Source organism: Vipera berus, assembly GCF_964194415.1.
Source record: "Vipera berus genome assembly, chromosome: 1".
NCBI lineage: Eukaryota > Metazoa > Chordata > Lepidosauria > Squamata > Viperidae > Vipera > Vipera berus.
The window spans coordinates 235,433,433-235,458,792 of NC_138202.1; the positions used below are offsets into that span (position 1 = coordinate 235,433,433).

A 25,360-nucleotide genomic window follows, 5' to 3' on the forward strand; every position below is an offset into this window, starting at 1 on the left:
AAGTGCATTGATGTCACTTCCAGAAGTCCATTCTAGGCCTCAGAGCGCCAGGCCTGCATCCACACAAAGAACCGGATGTTAAGGTATTTGAATCCTACCACTGGATCTAACTATTCTCCAAAGCATCAGAGGGCAGGACAAGAAACAATGGTTGGAACCTGACCAAAGAGAGAAGCAACCTGGAATTAAGGAGAACGTTCCTAACAATGAGGATAATTAACCAGTGGAACAGCTTGCCACCAGAAGTTGTGGGCATAATAGCCATTAGTTTGAAATAATATTTAAAGAAAGGCTAAAAGACCATCTCGTGTTCCCATAAGTTTGAATGTTCTATTATTCTAACAGTAAACTTTCATCCAATTTAAAATACTCTTTCTGAGCAAACTAAAAATGATAAGGGGTTCATATATGCTAACACCTCTTCAGGTGGCAGCATTCAGTCCATCTGGGCTGTTTTCAGAAATTAAATCAGACTGACTGGTTAATATGGGTGGGAAGCCATTCAAGTATTCCAGGGTGTAGATCACACTGGGAAATTGCAAAAACATCTCAGGAAAAGTCAGTGGCAAACCACTTCTGTTGTGATCACAGTCTTAATAAACTCAGCTTAATTTTTTATTTTATTAATGTTCTATCAAGTTAGTCTGTATTTTACATTAGCATGGAAGCATCAGATTGGGAAAGCTAGAATGTCAGGCAAAAAAGGGTATTTTTTTATACCCTCCAGGCCAGTTCTTGGGAAAAAAAAACAGAAACCAGAGATGTCAAGAATTAATATAGGACCATCACATCCAGGTGACGTTCTCCCATTCTGCTGAGCTGACTGTTCTCTCTCTTCTTTTTTTTTTTGCATTCTATTGACAGTTTATGTCTTCTCTTGGTTTTCCATCTTCTTACTAGTCAGACCATTTCATATATATCAGGAGTTAAAACCACACACAGAAGTACAGGCAGTCTTTGACTTACAACAATTTGTTTAGTGACTGTTCAAATTTACAACAGCACTGCAAAAAGTGACATGACGTTTTCACACTTAACGACCTTTACAGCATCCCCATGGTCATGTGATCAAAATTCAGAAGCTTGGCAACTGACTCAGATTTATGATGGTTGCAGTTTCCCAGGGTCATGTGATTTATTTATTGCAACCTTCTGACAAGCAAAGTCAATGGGGAAGTCAGATTCATTTAACAAGCATGTGACCAACTTAACCATTGCAGTGATTCACTTAACTAGAAAGGTCGAAAAATGGGGCAAGACTCAATTAACAACTGTCCTGCTTAGCAACAGAAATTTTGAGCTCAATTATGGTTGTAAGTTGAGGACTACCTGTATATAAACTCTTTGCAAGCGGTGTTCTTGCAGCATGTCTAGTTTGGTCTTATTCCGTCTTTTAGCTGTGAGTGAGATATTATGCCCATAAACATTCAGAGAGTGTCATGGTTAAGCAACTGAGCTGTGAAGTATTCCTTCTGCTATGAATCCCTAAGTCCCTCTCTCTCAGCCTCATTGCCCTGGGGGCCATTGTAAGGAATACAGACTAATGTAGGCAAAAGTCTCTGAGCACTCAAAAACAAATAAATATTAGGAAAACAGAAGATAATTGCTCCAAGTTACACATGTGTGCATGAAGTGCAACTGACATTATGGAATTCTGCCCCGAATGAAACACAGCAAAAGAAATCAGTGACTCAGGATAACTGACGTTTGTGGGGAGTGGGAAATAAAGTAGGCAAGTTTGTAAAGGTGAAGTGGAGAATTTTTAAGGGAAGTATTCCATATATAGGAATATGTATTATATCTGCCAAGACCCTGTTCTTTTCCCTAGGTGAGCATAACAATCAGTTCATTTTTCTCACTCTCCTTTTATCTTTTAAAAAGGTAAAGGTAAAGGTTCCCCCGCACATGCGTGCTAGTCGTTTCCGACTCTAGGGGCCGGTGCTCATCTCCGTTTCAAAGCAGAAGAGCCAGCGCTTGTCCGAGGACGTCTCCGTGGTCATGTGGCCGGCATGACTGGACGCCAAAGGCGCACGGAACGCTGTTACCTTCCCACCGTAGTGGTCCCTATTTTTCTACTTGCATTTTTACATGCTTTCGAACTGCTAGGTTGGCAGAAGCTGGGACGAGTAGCAGGCGCTCACTCTGCTACGCGGCACTCGGGATTCGACCCGCCAAACTGCTGACCTTCTGATCGACAAGCTCAGCGTCTTAACCCACTGAGCCACCGCGTCCCTTCCCTTTTATCTTTTAGTTAAAGGCAAAAAAGGCAACTCTAGAAATTGTCAGGAGAATTCTCTGGAAGCATCCTTTCGCATACTGTATGCAAGGGAGAATTAGCGGGGAGGCTGGGCACCACTCCACTTTTTTCCTGTCAGTGATGTTGCAGGGTACGAACCTTCTGCCTTGCGATGGAGGAGCTTCCCCAAAATCAAATCGGATAGCAGCCATCCCCACTTCTCCGCAGCATCAGTGCCGTCAGTAAGTGTAGCTGATGTGCAAGGTATGACCAAGTCTGACAAACTTGGTGAGATGTGGCTACATTTAACATGCGAGGGAAGACTTCCCTGCTGTGCCCGGATCGAGTGTGGGACTTCAGAGGCAACATGGTGAAACCAGACACCCGTCCTTTCAGACAGCAGTCATACCCAGGCAGAGCTCTCCCCCTGACACAAACCTGACTCTTTTAATATTATTACCAGATTTGCAAGCTATTAGCATAGGCTTTGGTAGAAACCCAGTGCCGGAGTTCAGGGCTGCCCTGTCATACAGTCAGATTCTCAGTCTCCGCTGAGTGGGAGGGTCACACTGTGTGAGACTAATAAGGACAGAGATGCATCCCCCTTTTCCCTTTCTTTAGAGACTCCAGCAACTCCTCAGCAGCTCTGTACTGGCCTTGGCTCTGCTTCTGGGGGAAACTTAATAAATAAAAAGCGAAGGTAAGAGCCTCTTCTTTACGACCAGCTGATTTATGCCAAGCCTAGCCCACGAGTACTGTCGGCTCTGCTGTTGAGTTTTGTCAGCATTTAAGGGCGCTCTCGGTGAATTGTGTGATAGATTGCCTGCTGATAAATAGATTGCTTCTTTGATGCTGATTATGTCATGCAGCTTGCCGAGTTTTGTGATGGCAGAACAGGCGTTTGTTTGCACAAGAACCTTGACTGAAAATGTGTTGCCTCTTCTGAGAGCACAGGACACAGTTGAAAACTAAGGTTTAATGTATACAAACTGGTAGAGCCAGAATGAATTCTGCAGAGAGTCTTCAGTTCACTTTCTAGAATGTTTAACGTAAACAGCTCTTAAGGGTATGTGTTGAGGTGCCTATTGCTCTTCTTCACAACTGGACCTCAAGACTGAAATGTGTATTGGGTAGGTAGGATGCTTAGTGGAATAAAGGTACAGCTTAAAGGAATGCTGGAATTTTAACGGGTTGTGTTTGTTTCCCAAGAGAAACTACAGTGCTTCTGCATTTTACTGGATCAAACTCTCTCGCTCTCTTGTGCTATTTTGAAGATTTGGGATCAAGAGAGCGATCTCTCTGAGGCTAAGCAAACAGGATAAAGTGCATCGTTATTTGTAAATGAATTTCTAGTATTCAGTTAAAGGAGCCATTCCATTTCCCCTGTGATTTTATTCTGAAGTCGAAATGGTATCTTTCCCCATTGATGCTATTTCTGAAGACTTTCCTATTCTGCTGTGTTGTGTTGCTGTTATGCATAATCACAAATGTATCTAGGGCATTGCTTTCAGCAAAGGTTAGAGAGTACCATTCCTGTGAAGGGGAAGAATTTTAAATGTCCCGTTCTAATCTGAAGGCTCTGAATAGGCTACCCTTTATTTGAATTGTGCTTCTTTCCTCTTTGTTATTAATAAAGAAAAAAAATGTAAAGATGCTTGCCGATTTCAGAGTACAACCTTACTACACTTCCATTGTTCATCTGCCTGCTATGCTGAAAAGATAGCCCAGGCATTCCCATCCTATACCTCACACCACAATAAGTGTAGGTCTGATGCGTATCTCACCTTGGTCAGGTATAAGAGCCCTACGTCAGCTATTCCACAATGTGCTTGACTTAGCACTCATAGAGGACAAAACTATTTTTACAAATGTACGAAGTCCACGAAAGCAGTTTTTTCTCTTTTCTCCTTTCTGCAGTCATAGAGTCGCCCTCACTATTTTAATCGTAGCTTTGGAGAGAGCCTCCTGAGGCAGAAGCACGTGTGAGTCCTTTTTTTCACTTTGCTTTTTGCCTCAGTATTAAAGAATTCCCTCAGGGATTAGTTCCTCTGAGTTTTACCTAAGAATGGCATATGCTCATGAAGATCTGAAACTGTGCTCTGTTTGCTTCCCCATTATGCCTAAAAACAAACCTGTGAATTATCCTAAACATTTGTCTTGGTTCCTTGTAAAATTGCTCCACTGTTTTATCCTGTGGCTTGAATTAGCCCAGGGTTCACATTTTTCTGACGTATGAGTGTAACTGAAATTGTCCTCAGTTTGGGCCACATGTTCATGTTGCGGCTTTACGAGAACTGTGATAAAAGCATGCAGTTTCCCAATGGAAAAGGTGTTGGGTGGTGTTAATCAGGATGCAAATGGCTTAAAATAGAAACATCAAAGTCTTTGTACACTTTGGTAGCAAGGAAGTAATCACAAGAAGACATGCTGGCTTAGGACGTTGAGATGACTTCTTTTTAGCGGCTCTTCTTTGTGACTCTAATACTCCTATAGATGGGATATATTGTACTTATTAAAGAGGTAAAAACATTCCTGCCTTGATGACCACTGGTATCCACCCCTCCCCAAAAAAGGTTTCTAGGCCTGCCTGCTTTTAAAAAGATAAGAATAAGAAAGCATGATAACTCTGCCAGCTGCTAAAGAGTCAGTGGCAGGCTTTTACTGAGTTACCTCAAGGTGCATGTTTAAGGCCCGATCACAATACCTCTGATGAAATGAGATAGTAATAGCTGTGGTAAGGTAATACATCAAAATTCAAATTGCAGGTGAAAACTGCCTTTTTGAAATCCTCTTGATGGTTTGTGAACAAATGTTTTAAACGTGGAAGAGCTTTAAAATGCACGACCTTCCCCTTGCCATTTGAATCAGGGCCACGTAGCATCTGCTTCCCCCACCCCCCACCCCATACTCTGCAACCTCATTACTATATTAATCTGCTACCTGTATCAGCCAGGCCTAAATGGGAAGATGGACCAGCCAAACTCCACAGATCACCTAAATTGCAAGCAGTGACTTGGGGGCGCGAGGGAAATAAGCACTTGCACAGGCAATCTAAAATGACTCAATCTGGGAGGGGCTGCGGCTAGCTTGCTTATCTCCTTATTAGTCTTCTGAGTGTGATCTCCCTGGGAACTTTGGGAAAGAAGTCAGGCACAAGGGCAGCGCCCTTCCCCCCCCCTCCCTACACAGCTGTGAGAGAAGTGCCAATCCTAGAGCAAGAGGCTAGGCGATAGACCATTTTTCCAATCCAACTTTGGTCATGGGTGGCTGAGCTTTCAGAGAGGAAGGTAAAAGTCAGAAGAGGAAACACTAGCTTGGATACTGGAGCTTGGTAAGGAGATCCATGTCGAGGGAAAGGAGACATATTCCCACGTCAAGGGAATATGCCCGAACATTCTTGCTCAGGTAAGGGAATGGATGTAAAACAGGAGTTAATTCAGATAGCACTAGATTTTATCTTTTGTGCTTGGTCTTCATCCTGACCCATGGGGCAAGTAGTTCTATTGACTAAGACTGCCAACTCTTTTTTCGTCGGTGAAAGTTTCCTTGTTTTTAACAGATCAACGTTTCCTAAAGTAGAAAATCAACAGGAGGGGATTCTCCCTGCTCGCAAACATGGTGACTGCTTCTCTGCTGCCTTTTTTGTTGGTTGGTTTGTTTTGCTGAATGTGCAGTTATTGTGCTTGCAAAATGATTGTTACACCTCTCCTAAAGGAGAGCTCTTAGCCTACATCAAGTTGCTTACCTCTCATTTGAGAGTCATCAGCAAGTACAGATTAAGTGACACCTCCTCCAGGCTCTCCACCATACAGGTAGTCCTTGAGTTACAACAGGTCATTTAGTGACCGTTCAAATTTACAACAGTACTGAAAAAGGTGACATGGCCATTTTCCCCACTTACAATCATGGTCATGTGATCAAAATTCAGACACTTGGCAGCTGGCTCGGATTTATGATGGTTGCAGTGTCCTGGAGTCATGTAATCACTATTTATGACCATCTATCAAGCAAAATCAATGGAGAAGCCAGATTCACTTAGCCATGGGATTACTAAATTAAGAACTGCAGTAATTCACTTAACAACTATGGCAAGAAAGTCCATCAAATGGGGCAAAATTCACTTAACAAATGTCTTACTTGGCAACATAAATTTTGGGCTCAGTTGTGGTTGTAAGTTGAGGTCTAGCTGTACTGACCCATCTAATGTCTTTCGCTTAGAAAATTAAGTGTCAGAATGGCCATAGGCTAACAGATTTGTGGAGGTCTGCACAAGACTCTTTTGCCCTAGGGGCAATAAAGAATTTAAGTATATGCTTTTTCCAACTTGGCTATCCTTGCAACATTGAATTTCACCGTGTTGTTATATAAATATTTTATTATTACATGTAAAAGTGTTTTTGGGCTAGAAAAAGCAATACGGTGGCACAGAAGGAAAAAAGTGTAACCAAAATGCATGAAAGACGATTCTCATTGTTTTTAAACAATTAAAGCAAGAACCTCTTGGCAGGCAATTTTTCCAGAAAACTGAGACATTTATCATAATTGTTGTTGAGATGCTTCTTATGAAATAAGAGGAAACCAACCTCCTGTTTTCTTCTCCTTCAGTTCTGCAAAGAACATTTGAACATCTAAGGGCAGATGTTTGTACAGAACTCTGCCTTCTCAAAGGATTTAACATTCTTTTTCAGACCTGCCAGTATCAATAAACGAATAAGCTCCCCTTAGTCATGGGTACTCCTTGGATGGCTTTGGGCCAATCTACCTCTCTTAGTCCAACCTACCTCACATGATTGTCCTTGTATAGGAGAAAATTGAAGGAGGACATGCCATGAACACTATCTTGAGCTTCTAGAGGAAATATAACATACATACACCTAATTAATAAATAAAAATATAGTCATGCGTAGATGCTGATTCAGGGAAGACTTAAAACATTTTGTCTCACATCTAAAGTGGCAGATATGATGCAAAACAGCACAGGAAACCAGGAGGTTCATATAGGCGGGGCTGATTTTCAAGACCTGGTATCTTAAGTGTGAAGAATGAATTTCCAGCAGATTTTTTTTAAAAAATTGAAATGGGTCTTTCGGTAGTAATGCTGCATTCATCAGCATTAGCACTCTCAGTAATGCTCTATTCTCAGTTGCTGATTGCCTTTCCGGGGGAAAATTCCTGGAAAGAGAATTTTGATCAGGAACGAAAGATGAGGCTGAATTAAATGGTTCATTTTTCTCAGCTATTCAGCTTCAATCAAGTCACCTCTCTATATTTCAATTAGCAAATTGGATAATCTGTTAAAAAAAATCTTTCCACTGTTAGCAACTATTTTTCAGAGGGCACTTTACCTAATACACTTCTGATAAAACCAGTATGTAAAAGAGAGATTTTTCATAATCAGTATCCACTTTCTAATGATTAACTCTAAAATTGGAAAGAAATTAAAATAATTTCAGTAGTATAAAATCCTGGCCATGCATGACTAGAAGTTACTGCCCTTTTTTCCCCCTGTGGAAAATCAGCTGATCCCATAGGAGATAAGCAAAATCAAACTTTATTGGGGGGGGAAAGAGAAAATACAAATTTTGAAAAAAACTTTAAATTTTAAATTTCCAAAATAACAAGCATTCAGTCTTGGGGGAAAAATGCTACTTGCTTTAAAAAAAAATGCTCAGAGCAGACTACAAGAAGGTAGTGGTTTACTACACAAAAGAATTTCTGTAGTAAACTCCAGGAAATTATTCCAGGTTAATATACAAACTCCAAGATTTTGAAAAAGTGTATCTTCATGCAGAGTGTGGAAAAGGCTGAGGTTATACATTCATTTTCATAATTTGCATAGAGGAATAAACATATTGGACTATGAGATTTGGCAGAAAGGAAGAGTCTAAGGCAAATGCTGGCTAGAACATATTTATCTATTTCTACAGAAGTATTTTTTTTTCCTGGAAGCGAAGTGTTTGTTTCATTTTAGATGTATTTCTATTTTTCTAAAATTCTAAATTTTAATCTAAGGCTGTTGGGGAATGGAAGAACAAGTCTTTCCCTTTTCCTAACTTTCTTTCCCAGGTTCCATATGAGTTCTTCCCCTAAATTTAAAACAGCCAAGATTTATCTGTATATTCTGCAGAAGGAGGGCTGGAATTATCGGATTCTGTACTGTAGCTACAAAAAGAATATCTGTTTCTCACAGATGAGTATTAAGCAAGAAGTTGCCATCATCACTATGGTTTTTCCCCATAGTTGCACCATCAAAAAGCTGAAGAAAAACTGATTCTTTTGACATGTGTTATCAGGAAAAAATATTGATAACGCTGTGGGCCACAAGAACAACACATAATTCACTATTAGATGAAATAAAACTGAATAGATGCTCTAATATTCAAGCAAAAGCTAAAATACTTTGGATTCATAATACAATAATAAGAATCATTGGCAAAGATTCTGTTGCATAGAAAAATTGAAGGCAATGGAAAAAGAGCTGACGAACACTGGGTGTTACTGGATACTTTTACTGATAACATGAATAGAAGCTTACACAAACTCAAAGAAGCAATTAAGATTACTGGGACATAAAGTGCCAGAATGCAATGGACAAATTAACTGTGCTGTGTCATGGAGGAGAATGCTATTTTTTGGAGGATGAAAACTTGGGGATCAATAATTTTGCTAGCATCCTCCAGATGATTCCCTGTGCAAACCTTGTAAACAGATGAGTCATGGTAGGAATGAAGAGAGAGAGTCAGTTTCAGATGAATAGAAACTCCAGTCTGTGACTGTATCTAGGCAGGTGTGAATGTGCTCCATTGCCAAAGAGGGAGAAGATAGTTTGTCACTTCGAAAAGAGAATGCCCAGCACGAAAGACAATAAATGAGAATATCTGTAGCTTAAGGTTGAAATGAGGAGTGCTTGTTGATCTCTGAGCTTGGTTGTTTTCTTATAGACATTTCATTTCAAACTAGGTAATATCATCAGCGCTAGTCTAGACCAAGGGGTCTTCAAACTTGCCCCTTTTATGACTTGTGGACTTCAACTCCCAGAATTCCTCAGCCAGGTACTGGCTGAGGAATTCTGGGAATTGAAGTCGACAAGTCAAAAAAGGGCCAAGTTTAAAGACCCCTGGTCTAGATCATATTTTGAAAGCCTTTCAAGTAAAAGTTTGTAAAGCAAGGCCTGGGACACCTTCAATTAAGCAGTGTGCAATCTTCTCATACATAGGTGATTCTTATTTTGTTGTGAGTCCTGCACCCATAAACAGATGAAGATGTTTATTCCTCTGGAAATTAAACAAAACATACTATTTCTGGATTTCATTGCTTTTCATTTTTGTTTATGTGGGTTTCCAAAATTAAAGGCAAATATATTCTGTTCTGAATTACTGTTGCTAATTGTTTGTTATTATTATCAGACTAATCCTGCCTTCATAAAGATAAAATTAATGTCATAAAGTATAGATGGCATGAATAAATTGTGATGATTTTTTTTTCAGGAACATAATTTTCATATTCATAGGGTTACATAATTTTTATTAAAGGCACAAACACACACACACACACACATACAAACACATACATATATACACATACATACATACATACATGCTTACTTACTTACTTACCAAGGTTGTTTTTTTATTCATTCTAACACTCTCAAAAGTCACAGTTATGTGTAGAGAACAAACATAATTTGTAAAATACTTTCAAATCTTAATTTTGCTCTTATCCCTTTAAATCTAAATATAGGAAAGATACATTCCAGTCTGATATGATGACTAGCTCAGCATTCTGCTGTAGTGAATGCATTCTGCTTAAATTGAAATAATAAAGGCAAAAACTCTGAAATAAAAATGTAAATCTGCTGTTACTAATAATTTAATGGCTTATTGACCAAAATATATAATCTTTGTGCAGCTGCCTGAAACTTATTACTCATTAGTCTTTTAAAAGTAGTTGTGAAAGATCATTCCCTCTGTAAAATTCAATGACTATATTATTGCTTTTACTGTAGTGTTACTGCCACCCAGATGATAGAGATTGTTTAAAATAGATTCTTCTTTGTTTCTACTTAACAATCTTTTATAATGCTGTAAAAAGTGTAAGCTAATTTCAGCAGTATTGCTGTCAGACATTAGTTATTTCAATAAGCAAACAAAATACTCTATAATTATAGTAGATCAAAATGTAACAAAAATGCAAAACATTGATAATATTCATTTGATAACTCCATACCTAAATAAAAAAAATATTCGAGAAAGTAAAATAAAGTAGGCTTATGAACAAAAACTATCAATATAATTACAAGGGTGAAAATAAATTATTTCACAACAGCTGTTACAGTCAAAAATACAATTCTCAAAAGCTGGAGATTGTCCACAGAAAAATGATGGAAGATTAGCTCTGGCAATTAAAAAAAAAAGATACATTTTTGATCATCGAGATATTCTTGGCTAATATACAAACATTTCATCTCCATTTTTAGATCTTTATGATAATTAGTACATAGCAGGGAATTCTAGCTTGTAATTGCTCACACACACCTTTTCTTTCTCTAGGATATGTTGCTGGATGTGTTTATGAGTAAAGCCTATATAAATGTGCGTGTGAAAAGCTTATTCTGATTGTTCATAATTATTCTGGTTTTATATCACTCACTACAGTGTAGCTTAAATGATGAGGGTGGGTGGGAACAGGAAGAAGTTCCTTGGCTGAGGTGGGTTTTTTTTATAGCTTTACAAAAATTTAATAATACCTAATTTATAAAAGAAAAAGAAAAGAAAGAAGAATAGAATGTTCAGCACTAATTTTGCCGTTTGGTTGAATGGATGTTACAAAGTAAGCTATTCCTTTTACCATGCTCCATTTAATAATAGACTATCAAGCTGAAATCATGGTCAGCACTGTCTGCTTCATTAATTTCATGTGGGCTAGCCATGCAGCAGAAAAGATAGCTGCAAAATCCACAATCCTCTTTATTTGTTCCCCATTTTAGCCCAATCATCTCTCCTCTCCCCCTGAAAACAGTAGCTATGAGATATTAACTCAAAAAGTAGGGAAACTCCTAACCCTTTGGCTATTCATAATTATACCACCGATGTTGTATATGATTCAGCTATGCATCCATTACAGATGTCCAGGTTCACTAAGCATTGGTAGAGAGTCTGTAATCATGTTTCTTTTTCGTTTCAGATTTCGGGTCATTTATTTGTTCACATGTGTTCAAGAGGAGATGAAGGCTACTGGATCTTGCATAGGATGGCTTTGGTTTGCAGTCCTCTTCCTCCTTCCTGTGTCTCATTCTACCATGGTCACTGGCAAGCCAGGTATTTCCTTATTTTCCTTCTTTTAATAGGATTCAGAAATTTTGTTGTGATATTTATCCTGTTGGATAGTTAAAATTACATGGAAAAATACAGAGTATGTTTATGTAAACCCTCAGGTCATAATGCAGCTATACTGTGCAGAGAACCACAGTTTACTTAAACTGTGACAAAGATTTTTAAAAGTTAGGTGGGGTTTTGGGAGCTAAACAGTATCTCTGATCAGGGGAACATGTAACTACGTTGAAAGATATTTTCACCTAAGATATCTACCAGCAATATTTCCATTTCCTGAACTCTCACAGGAGCCTACATTTAGAACGTGCATACCCTCATTTTACAGCTATGTTGTGCTGTTATTGATACTTCCTCATTTTCTTAAGTTACAACTCCAAAAAGAACCCAATCCTGGGCTTGGAAACCGAGGAGACTCCTAAATACAGTTTTGTTCCATTAGTTGTACACGCTCTGTGCCACAATCAGAACAGTATTTTCAGTACTACAGAATATCAATCCAATCGGTTTTCATGGGACTGGTTTCCAAGTTACGTCTTTTAGCTGTACATGGAAATAAATTCGGCTGAAGTAAACGGGGATGACCTTGAAAGGAGCAACTGCGCAATTCTTAAATTTTCCCCAGAAGCAGAATGTTCCTATGTGTCTGACAACTGGGATAAATAATGCCCTGGAAATTATAAGCTATCTAAAATGAAAAAGGAAAGTATTTGAATAAGGGTAAAAATGCAGGACAAGTAGGATTCATTCCACACCTTGCTGTTTCTTTTTGTTTTATTCCCCTTTAACTTATCATAGTTCACTATTTGAAAGTGCTCTGTACTGTGATAAATTTAGTTTGCCATCTACTAACTTTTATGTTCCCTTATTTCCGTTGAATATTCCTACTCCTCCCTTTCGGGGGTTTTTTTACTTTTGTTTTTATATATACTTTCAATATTTTAGCTTTTAAAAAAATAGACTTTAATGCACCTTTATGCTTTTTACACCCTCCTTATACTGGTCTATGATGGCAATCAAGATTTGATGTGTTAATACCTCTTTATTCTAAAAAAGGCTGCCTTTGTACATCTCTCCTTCATCTCTCCTCCTCCATACATTATTTTGAGTCATTTACTATTCTTCCGGCTATAGCTTCTGTTATTGGGTTGCCTAAAAGAACCATCAATATATATGGGTGTGTGTAAAGAAATAATGTAAAAAAAAAGTATTAGCCTCTTCAAAAAAAAAAACCTGTAGAGTTTCTAGTGATTATTATAGTACAGTAGTGGCCAGAATTGTGGAAACCTTTTGGGAAAAGTGCATTTTTGAGGTTTGATGGCTAATAATACCACTTTTTTGGAGTAGTACCATAAAATTATATATCAATGGAAAGATAATTTAATCAAGAATGCAATGCAACAAATTTTGTTCAATTGTCTGTACTGTATTCTATGAAAAGTTATAGCCAAATAACCAGAAAAAGGAAGCACAACTTGCTTAGCTTGATACCAGGTAGCTTTCCTTCATCTGATTGTAGCCAATGAGCATGAGTGTTTAGAGAGCCAATCAGGTGTCCTCTTGTTTTGACAATGAGCCAATCAGATCACAGTAGGATTCAGTTATTGATGTCATGTATTGAAGCTGAGAGGAGGACATTTGCCAGTGTGTTATGTGATCGCTATCAAGTTGCTTGGGGTTTTTTTTGTGTTCTTTCATTTAGTGAGCTTGTAAAATGTAATAAAATTAAAGTAATGGTGCAAAGAGTTGACTGGTTGCCCAGAAAGCGATGTAAAATAGTATTTATTATTAAATGAACAAGGCTACAGTTATAAAGAAATTAGAAGAAAAAATGGAGGAAATATAGCCAAAGGTGGCATTTCTACTGTACACTTTTCGCAAAAGGTTTCCACAATTTTGGCCACTACTGTATAAGGCAGGATGCTGTGGAATATCACTTATGTGTGGTGGTGCATGTTTAGAATGCAGTATTGCAGGCTAACTCTGCTCATTGCCAGGAGTCCAATCCTGATTGGCTCAAGGTTGACTCAGCCTTCCATCCTTCCGAGGTCAGTAAAATGAGCACTGTGGAACTGTATATAAGTCTAAGTGCCATTGCTATTACTATAACAGGACATACAATATTGATTGGTTTAATAGTCAATGGAAAAGCAGAAGTTATGAATTTACTCATTATGAATTTTTGAGAATAGAAATTAAACGTTACTGACTTTATACCTATTCAAAATAGATATCTAAAATGTCAAAATGCTAATTTTAGATCACCAAGAGACCAAACATGAGGATTGTTCATCAGGGAGTTGTGGAATATCAGCCAGTATTAAATGATCAATAACGTGCTGAAGCACAGTAAGAACTGTGGATTAGCAAATCTTGCAGTTCGGATTCTTTCTCCAAGTATTAAGACAGCAAAGACTTTCTAATACTTGCTGATGTCAGTTCCTGAAAAAAAAGGAAAGGTAAACTACTGGATATTCTGTATCCTTTCCTTGCTCACTGAAGGTGTGAGATTACAAAATTTATCTTTTATTGAATAGCTGAATATGGAATTGAAAATACCAGCCCAAAAACATGCATTAGAAAATGAGATTTTGCCATTGGTAAATGTCACCATTTACCAGGGGGAAAAATCCTGCAATTAAAATAAATCTGACCTCCTCAAGTTTCTACAATTGTTTGTAATGTATGCCTTACTTCTGAACATTTTAGAGACAGACATCAGGGGAATGCAGCCTGGAAAAGGATTTTCCTCAGTTCAGCATAAAAAAACTGAGCAAAGTCAAAGTCATGAATATATATATATAAAAAGGCTGAGGTATGCATCTCAAAGGATGGTGAAATTTCTAACCAGGTTTTATGCCTCAACTTACTAAGCCATGCTTAGCCTTGGGTTTTGTGTGTGTGTGTGTGGGGGAAAGGTTTCTTCTTGCTACTGTTACCCCTTCCGCACTGCTTACTCCAAGCTTAGATGATCTGTTGTAGCAAAACTTTGTATTTTAGGGGTCTAAGACTGTTTTGAATTGAGATCCTTACAAATTGCTTATGGTGGCTAAAGCACGTTGAAATGACTCTAAGGACACACGGAGCTTCACAGGCAGATCCCAATTAACCTTGATTATTAAAATGGGTTTTTGAATATGGTGGCAATTACTTGTGTAAAAGAATGGGAGAGATAACATGTGTGTACTATTAGGAATAAAAGAGGAGGGTTCCTCTCCTGCATGGTCTGGGCAATGGTTTCATTTAATTAGCTAATATTGTATTAATTAAGGAAATGGCATGACAGGAAAAAAGGAAGCTATTGTGGTATAGCAGAGGAGGCTTGCAGTAGCTTCTTTTAGGGTATTCTAATAGCTTTTTGGCTTACAGCAATTTTCCCTTTATTTTCACTGATGCAGAACCACTGGTATAGCAACTACTTACTTGAGCAAAGTGATTATGATAAAACTAAAGTATAACAAAACTAAGAGAAAGGACTGACCTACCGTACGGAAGTTCATGTAATCAATAGCTAACATGCTTCTTGCAATTATTTTAATCTCTGTGTTTAAACATTTAGATTTAAACATTTATTTTGAATTCATATTATCATAAAGGTAAAGGTAAAGGTTCCCCTGCACATGCGTGCTAGTCGTTTCCGACTCTAGGGGCCGGTGCTCATCTCCGTTTCAAAGCCGAAGAGCCAGCGCTTGTCCGAGGACATCTCCGTGGTCATGTGGCCGGCATGACTAGACGCCAAAGGCGCACGGAATGCTGTTACCTTCCCACCGTGGTGGTCCCTATTTTTCTACTTGCATTTTTACGTGCTTTCGAACTGCTAGGTTGGCAGAAGCTGGGACGAGTAACAGGCGCTCACTCTGTTACGCGTATTATCATACATCTGTATTATCATACATCCCAACTTTCTTACAGTCTATAATATACTTCTGACACTTTCCTTTCTGATTGTTTGTAACCTTCAGTTGGATGGGGTCTCATAGAGCAATAGTTTTTGAATCAAAGTATCTCAAATGGGCTACCTTATGGAATATGTCCAAACTTTGGGATCCGTGACTCCCTGTGGGATTGAAATTTGGCCAAGTTGTGGCCCACATAATGCCACCATGCTGCTGCAGCCAGCTACAATCATGTGGTTGTCATTTCCAATGCTCCTTTCCAGCTTTCTCCTAGGAAAGTCAATGGGGAAGTTGAAGTCAGAAATCACTCCTGCTCCCACTGCTTTTTTGCCCGCCCGTGCTCATTCTTAACCTACCTGTTTAGCTAAGGAAGTACATTTTCTCTCAAATGATGACCCAATGGATCAGAGGTTATCTAGTAGCTTCTTAAAAGGATTGCATAGCTGCTTAGTAATTATCATAAGTCATATTAAAAGTCTGAGACTTACGAAAATTGGTTTATGTATGCCATCGAAACAATATCATAAATCAAACTTAGTACTTATTGTGGCACATATACTAAGAGTCAAATGCATATTCACACAGGAGTAACCCTCACTAAAGATAACAGCACTACATTTAAGTAACCATTTGCAAATGGTGTTATTAGCCTTGGTTAACTATAACTGGTTACATAAATATAAAGATACATATATCTTACTTCCTTTTACCGTAAGTTACCTTATAAAATTGCAGACAAGAAGTAAAAAAAAAACTAAGAAAGAAATTAAAGGTACAAGATAGGAAAAGATAATTTGGGTGCACCTTGTTTACAGTATATCAGCACTATTACCTACACTTCTCCACATATTTCTTTCTCTGGCAACCCTCCTTGCTTCCATTAAGTCCATACATAGATTCTTACGCTGCCTTTTGTTCTTTAAACTTTTCAGCTCTCTTGTTTTCAAGATCTCATTGACTCCACCCAACTATAGATTTCTTGCTTCCTTTCTCTTTCTTTCCATTCATTCTTCCTTCGTATGTTTATTTTGTAGTTCAATCTTTATTCATTCTCTAATACAAGCCTCTTTTGTGTATTGATGAATCACATTTGTATCTAATTCATATTTATTTACCATTCATTTTTACCTGTTAAAATATACATTTAAATACTACATTCCCACTGTATTTAACTTCCTTTTATTTTTTTTCTTCTAGCATATTCACCTCTTATTTCCATGAAATAGGCAGGAACATACAGTATTCATATCCTCAGCCATTTTCACTTTTTGCTGCAAACATTCCTCACAACATACTACAGCACATTCCATCACTATCTATCCACCAGCATTTGCACATCTTAAAATGTCTATGTCATTGCCTCACCTTTAATAAACATTCTCATGTTTACAAAACTATTTTTGCAATTTAATTTTTCTTCAATTATATGATGACCAGCATTTTGTTTACTCCATTTTCCATTAAATTCATCCACCTTGGCATTTGATACATTAACATACAGACCCATTTTCCTTGTTGAATTTTACAATCACTGAAAATCATTCAATTTCTCAGCCAAAAACATGGAATCAACTTCATAAAAAAATATGTACAAAGCCACATTCCAACAAACACATCTGATATTATAATCAGCATACCTTCTGTATTTATCATACATACATTAAAAAACCAAGGGGACAGCATACATCCCTGTTTTGTTTCCTGCTCCATGTTTGCCATTGGCTAAGTATTTCATTTGTCCTCACACATTTATATACAGTGCATGTATTCCAAATTATCTTATTGCATGCAGCAACCAACCACCTCCTCATTCATTCAAAACACTGAATAATCCAAGCCTATTCACTTTATGATACAATTTCTCTGAATCAATATATATACAACTATTTTTCTCAGATCAATACATTTCATTTGATTCAGGATGTACAAATTAAAAGTTGACAATATCAAAGGAAGTATATCCTGGGTTTCTGCTACGTGGCATTGGTCATATAAGTAATATGTGAGATGTAGATTAAAATTGTAGAGGTGTGAATTTTAATGCAAATCCCACTTGAGTTTGCAAGAAGGTATTTAATTCATTGATTTTCTAAGTGGGTCATGTGCTGATCTAAAATAAGTCTCCAAGTAAAACCTTCTCCGTTTTCTTCTTTTCATTGCATCCATTGTTTTAGAATTGTTTAAAGAGGAAGAGAAAGAAAGTGTATTAGAGAGAGAAAAGCAGAAAAAGAAGACACCACATTCACAAACGACCTTTGTCAGTTCATTTCGGGACTGCAACATGCTCTGCTTGGGCTGCTTTCGAAGGCTATTCCAAAACCTGTTTATTATAAAATGTTGCAGCTTTTGTGTGAAATCTATGAATTGTTTCAGCAGAGTAACACTTCTTTTGATGCTACTGTCCTGTTCACTTGTAGATTCCTGACTATGGTTCAGAAAACCAATTATTATCTATAAAGTCTTTTGCAGGGGCCCTGACTGCCTTGCTCTAGTCTACAGCATGTAGAACCTGTTGTTTGTGCATGCATGCTGAGTATTTCCAATCCAGTTTCCATGAAACTAAAATGGCAGGGACCAGAAAACACTCTTTTCGCTTGATAGCCAGTTTGTTTTCCAAGGTAATGATGGTTTCCTTCCTGCTAATATTCTGGATGGAACATGAAAGCGATCTTCTTTCACTTTTGGGTAATTTATGCTGGAGTGGAGGCTCTACTGCTGTGTTCTACTGGTTCTGCACTGGAGTTCTCAATGGGTTCAAAATCTGCATGATTTTGTGAAAAATTCACAAATCTGTAGATTCTGTAGATTTTGATCCTTTGCCCTGCAGATGCAGCACTGGTTCTGTCTATTTATTGTTTATATACATATATTATTTTATTATTGCTTCTGTGTTTTAGAGTTTTATGGTTCTGTTTTTATTTCTAAGCCATCCAGAGTCTTAAGATTGAAACAGCATAAAAGTTTGCAAGATAAAAGTAAAAGGATAGAACTATAGCAGATACAGCTCCTTCCTTAACATGGTAAGCTGCAACTGTCAAAACTTCCTCTCCTACGTGCAAAATTTAAAACCTGACCATCCTGAACAAAGAAAATGACAGACTTGAAGAAATAAATGAACTATTAATACAGACAAACAGGCAAAAAGGAATGTTGCTTCAAAATCATTGCTTTAATCACTGCTTATAATTAAAATAATTGTTATTTAAAAATATTCTATACTGTAAATATTTTGATGGATTGTAATGTTTTTGCAATATATAGATTCTTAATAAAATGGCATCGTACTGTATAGTTTTAATTTCCCCGAATTATTGAAAACTATTGGCGTTCCTAAAATAGCACCAATGAATCATTCCTCCAATTAATTCATTAGGATTATTCATGACTGTGCCACCATTTGCATTTGGAATTACTCAAGGGTTTGGGAAGACACTGACTTATACTGCACAGTGAATGTCATTGAAAAGTTAATGCTCCCAGGCCTTTCAGTTGCGACTCACACCCTATTTATGGTTCACAGTCAGTATTGACTGCCTACATAAATATAACTGTATAGCCTGTCATAGTCTAAGTTTAAATAATTTGCTTGTAAGGCTGAACTTAATGAATGCCAACAATCTCATATGCCACTTCTTGTTCTCTCTGGGTGACACAGTTGAATTCAGGTGTGCTTTGTTTTGCCTCCTGCCACAGGCAAATTGGTATCTATGGCCGATATGGTTATATCCAAAATGGGAGGAGGTTGCTAGACAATATTATTAGAAGAGAATGAAGTAAGGTGCCGTCTAGTTGTCTCCTGTCCTCACCAATGTAGATTTCAGATCTACTGCCATCTTACTGTTGTAAGCTGCTCTTGTACTGTATATATTTAAATAAAGTGAATAGAATTACATGCACCACAGAGAGAGACATTCAGTTCATATAAATGCAACAATAAATAATGAACAGGAGCATTTAAAATAATCCATGCAAATAGTCGATGCAGGTTTTAATTCTGAGCATTTTGTATTTCTTAAAAGCATTCCCAGACTACTAGTTTGTCTTTTCTCTTTAACCCCAGGCTTGTTTGGAAATCCCCTGCTGTTAGGAACTTCCCATTTTAAATTCAGCACTGATTTAGTCACCCCTACGTGAGAAGGCTAGAGTTGAGCTCAAATAATTAACACATGGTCACTGCTTTAAGTAGTATTGCAGTTATTATGTGGTGGGCTCTGATGAGCAGGAACGAGGACACGCAGTTGAGTACAGACAAACTCATACTTTAAGCAGAAACTGTACGAGAGATTGGAGTCACCCTGCTTCAATATATAGCCAGGCCCTATGGTATTAACCAATCGGATTGAAGCTATACTTGCCGCCCAAAGTTGACCAATGGCAGGACCGGAGACGTCCTGTCTGGGTTGCTGGAGAACCGTTAGTTCTCCAGCAATGCACGTGGTGATATTCCAAAAGCCCAGTACATAACAGCAGTAATAGAACATTTCTGGTTTATGTCATTTGTGTTGGAAACCTCAGTTTGGTTATTCCAGTTTTGTTTTCAGCACCTTCCCAGTCAGTCCCTGTGTCTACATCAGAGCAAGCACACATCTCACTCAGTACAGCTGGTAAAAATATTGCTTGCTGTTGATTTATTGAACGTCAAATATTAAAAAGTTAACGGACAAAATGGAACGCAAGGCAGGCAAAAGCAGGGAGCAAAGGATACAAACAAGCACGAATTTAATTATATCTCTATATCAAAAAAAGGCAGATCTTTACAAACCCATTGGAAACTGGTGAGTTATGAATATGGATAGTTGCAGAGGGAATGGCTTTTGGTTATTCCATCCTTAAGCCTTCTGTATACGTAAAAGCAATAGAATAGAAACGGCACTAGCTAATTTCTTACTTTTTCTGCGCCATTAAAGAAAATGTATGTGCATAAATACCCTTATATATCCCTCTGTACATGTTTTTGTGAACCATTTGATGTGACAGTGCTATATTTAGTTAGCAACTCTATTATTTTTCAAATACTGTATACTGTATATACATTATGGCTCTGGCTTTAAATTGACTTGAGCCCTACACATGTAATAACATCTCAGTGTTTAAAAAATATTATCATACAGAAAAAAACTCTGAGAAATTAATAGGTTAGGGAAAGTCAGGTTTGAATCTGACAGGATGGCAGCCAGTGGTTCCCAAGCTAAGAGAAATATAATTTAAATGGTTATTTTTTTGGTATATATTTATATAAACCAGCAAAAACTTCACAAATCATGGTTGCATGACTGTGGAACACTACAACAAATCATAAGATTGACCTACTTAACATGTGTTCACATGACTGGGAGGAGAGACGTGACCATTTTCATCAGCTGAAGTTGCTTTATGGGCCATAAAGCATCTATTCGGTGGGCACTGCAACTTTGGTGATAAAACAGCCATTTATTAAGTGAGGTCTACCTGTATTCTGTCTAAGTTGTATTCAGGTTTTTTTGTATGTTATTTCAAAATAGAGTAGTCTTTCTCGATCTTTTTACTCTGAAAGAATATTTGAATTAATTTACAGGCCTTAGGGAATCCCTGCATAAAATTAGCGGGGGGAAAATAAAATAAAATTTCACAATATAGTTAATTTCTATACTATACGAGCCACATTTTACAACAATTACAACAACAGCAAAGCCGTAGACAATCATGGCACGTAAAAATTCCTATCACTGCAAAGCTGGCAATGTGTGACAGGTAAAATTTAAAAATAAAGGTGTTTTTTTCCCAGTCATGGTCTCTTAGGGATCCCCAGTAGAGAAAGGCTGTGGTAGAGAAATTAGGTTTAGTGATGAACTGTGACATAAAGCTTAACAGGGAAATTGAAAGTAAAAGTTTGCATATATTTGTGCATATCTGAACAAATCAGACTGTTCAATGGTACTTGCTTCTCTTAAATAAAATTAAAATCTAAGCCCTTAAAAATTTAGGACAGTTGCTCCAGTGCCATTGCCTCAGTTTGGAGCACATCGTTGTTAATAATAGTGGACCATGGGCAATGACATTTTTACTACAGTATGATTTTGGAAATCAAATTTTATATTATATTGCACTTAATTATTAAACAAATTGTGTTTGAACATTCCAAGTGAACATGATTATATATTTACATCAATCCCTATAATAACAAAACATAAATCCCTATAAAAACAAAACAAAATGTTTAGTGCCATTGCTTCACACTGCTCAACAAACACAATACAGTACTGCAGGGGTCTTCAAACTTGGCCCTGGCTGAGGAATTCTGGGAGTTGAAGTCCACAAGTCATAAAAGGGCCAAGTCTGAAGACCCCTGCAGTACATCGGTACTCATCATTAATCTGTTGTACAGACGCAATGAGTACCAAAAATTATGAGTAGCAAACAATTTTTTTCCATAAGGAATAATGGAATGAGTCATAAAGCAGTTGGCACTGACAAGTTCTAGCTTATGCACTGAGTACCACAACAAGTACTGAAACAAAATTTTTGTGTCAAAATGTGTTGAGTACCAAATTCAATGAGTTTCAAAGCAGTTGAATACCAAGATACCACTGTAGTATTAATTCAGCACTATGACAAACCTTGTACTTTTCCTGATAAATAATAGTTGGTCCTGGACTTGACAGTGCAATTATAACATTTATTCCTCTTATATAAATATAGCATGTATAGTTTTTTGTATATGTAGTTTATCTTATTTTAGTAAGAAAAGCATAATAAAGTAAGATAAATATTAATTTAAATATTGATTACAATCCACTCTAAATTCAGTAGATTTTAGTTCTTCTGATTTCAACATAGAAGTTATAATATCATTTACTGTATTTACCTGAAAAAAAAAATTCTAGTAATGATTTATATATAAAATGGGAGGAATCAACTATTATCCTAAGTTAATAGATTAGTGGTTCCCCCCCTAATTTTCCAAAGATGACACTTTCATTCAAAGTTGTCTTCTTTTGAGTCATTTCTATCCACTGAAGTTATTAGTTCAACTGTGATTCAACCCTTAATTATTTGTGGTTATAAAGCGTTCTGCATGCTTCCTTTAATTAGAGATAATTGAATCACATTACATTATTATTGCTGTTGGTTTCTATGCGCTTAGGCAATTTAAAATTATGTAGGAAAGCATTTGATTGCACATTTATAAAAAAAGCCGTAAAAAACACATCCAACAGGGGCTGAAGGTCTCTCAATATTTGTTGAATATTGTGACTAGGAGGTACACAATTTAGTTGTTGGCTGGTAGAAGAAACGAGGTAGGCAAAGCATCCACAGCAGGGCTTCTGGAATTTTTCCCAATTCCTTTGCCATTGTAAGAATCATCTTACTTTCTCCTGTGTAACAAAGTGTGGTATTTTATCTATCTATCTATCTTTTTATTAATCCATGTGTATCTGTGAAAGTCTCTTCAAAGGAAATGGATATGTGTTGCCTCTGTGTGTGTGTATTTGTGTGTGTGAAGGTATAATCATGGTAAGTTATTGTCTCTATTATTTGGTATGGGTGGAAAGCACAAGGCAGGCTGACAGTGATCTTGTTTGGAGGTAGGGATTTAGAATGAAATGGTTATTAATATTCCATGTCACTGATAACAGCAGGGAGAATTTTTCTGGATTTTGTTGTTGTTGGCATCCCTCAATTGCATCCAGCCCCTTTTCAAACTTTAGTTGGCTTCTCCAGCCCTACTAAATTTGGTCCTCTTCTGTCTTGTGTTTGGAGATTAATGCTGACGGACATAAGGAGTCTTAAACCCTTTACACAATTTCTTTCAACAAGAATGAAAAGGAACAGTAAGCATTGCAGGGATTGTTATTCTAAAATGTCTGACAGGAACATGCAGTCTATCAAGAACTGGAGGGTATCAATATACTACTAAAACTCACAGATCTATTTATAACCTTCAGCTGGGCGAAATTGGAAGGTACACTGAAGCAGTATTGAATCGATGTAAGCCAAATGAACTAACTTACAGAATTGCCAGGTCTCAGGACTCCCGCTGGGTATGAAATTTGGGGAAATTGTGGTTGCTTCAGAGACACTGCACCTTCCAATTGCACTTCCAGGAAACCCATAATTGCATGATGCAAGGAAAAATGGGAGGACCATATTCCCTGCCCTCTTTCCTGCTTCTTTCTGGCCTCTGTAGCCAATTCGCTGGCCATAAGGCAAAAAAGGCAAGGCTGAAATTTGACATCTCTTCAACAGTGATGGGAAGTGTGGGAAGGAGGAGGAAGTGACTCGGACTCCTGCTGATGGGTAAGGCTGGCTGGGGCGGGGGTGCACTGGTACTTGACAGGTGTGCCTCTTCCTGCCTTGTGGGGGAGAGAGTCCTTGGGGACATGGTAGGATGGGGAGCAAAGGTACAAGTTCCCTCATGGTCTGCAACTCCATTTCTTCTCCTTCCTCCCAGCAAAATGGCAGGCAGTTCCACAGCTCAGTCAAGGAAGAGGAGGAGTGATTTCTGCCACTCTCTGCCAACTTCCCACAGTAACTTCAATGGGAAAACCTACAGGAAGTGGATTCAAATCCACCTGGTTGTTTCTGTTTGTTTGTTTGTTTTTGCCCAGCTATGATCATTCTGTTTCTCTGTTTATGTAAGGAAATATTTTTGAAAGGATGACTCAGTGGGACACAGGTTGTTTAATATTTTGTAAAAAAAAATTAAAAAACCTCTCCCTATGTGAATGACACTTCACAAGAATATAATAGTAGAAGAAAAGATTTTTTCTCTGTTCGATCAGTTTTCAGATTCTTTCCCCTACTGCCCAAATTGTATGAGATTTTAAAGGCATGCAATATTTTCATTTACATTTTTTTAGAATGCAGATTTATTTTAAAATGATGACTAAGCAAGTAATGGAGCTAGAGAAAATCCACCTATAAAGCTGCTTAGGCAATAAAGGAAAGAGGGTATAAAAGTAGAGTTGGATGAGAAATTTGTCTCACAAGAATTGTTAGAAGAATATTTCTTTAAGAGAACCTGAAATATGCACGCACATATTTGTGTATTATAGGAAAATAACCACAATCATATGCATTTTAGAAAAAAGCAATATCCAACTGCAGTTCATTGTGTGTGTATATATATATATATATATATGGATCTTTGGTTATTCGGGTTTTTCCCCGCGTAGAACTAAAGGTGTAGGGGCGACGTTTCGACGGAATCCCATCCGTCATCATCAGGCTGGTGGCTTCTGCTTCCTTCTTCTGGGAGAAGCATGTGGCTGTTTGTTCCTCTTTTTTTTAAACTGCCAGAGGGGGTGTGTTCTGTGGGTGGAGGTGTGCTCTGATTGGGTGGGGGAGTAAGTGTGTTCTGATTGGGTGGGAGTGTGTTTTGAATGGTGGGTGTGTTCTGATTGGGTGGGGGTGTGTTTTGAGTGGATGGGCTGGTCTCAGCTGCCAGCCTTAGACCTGAGCTGGTGAGTTGTGCTGCTTTTGTTCGGCTTCGTGTTTGTGGTGGTGCCATGTTTTTATAGTGGGTGTCAGTTTGCTTATTGTGTGGTTTGGAGGGGTTTAAAGTGGCTGATGTTGCAGCTGTAGTTAGGTTTCTGTTTTGTGGTTGTGCCTCGTTATCATTGTGGGTTCGGATTTACTTTTTGAATGGTTGTGTGGTGGTGATGTCATGTGGTGTTATCATGAGTTTGGGTCTATCATTCTTGGTGGTTGGGACTCGTCTGTCAATCAAGACGGGTTTCCAAATGGTTGGTAGGCGAGAGGTATCATCTCGTTTGTTTATGCTGTGGGGGCGTTTTTCTATCTCAATGGCTTCTCTGATTATTCTGTTGTTAAAATGTTCAATTTTGGTGATAGTTTTGGTTTTTTTTAAATCAATTTCATGTCCCGTGGCTTCAAAGTGTTGGGCCAGGGATGAAGTT

The 25,360-nt window shown here is 37.8% G+C and overlaps 1 protein-coding gene across 1 annotated transcript in view; it reads left to right on the forward strand.

The window, feature by feature from the left end:
• Window positions 1–11,441: 11,441 nt before the first annotated feature.
• The window catches only part of COL19A1 (collagen type XIX alpha 1 chain), a 182,554-nt gene continuing 168,635 nt past the window's right edge, over window positions 11,442–25,360 (forward strand). The window contains exon 1 of the mRNA XM_081335931.1: window positions 11,442–11,553. Coding sequence (XP_081192057.1) covers window positions 11,460–11,553 — 94 coding nt within the window. The 5' untranslated portion in view covers window positions 11,442–11,459. The remainder of the gene's footprint in view (window positions 11,554–25,360) is intronic.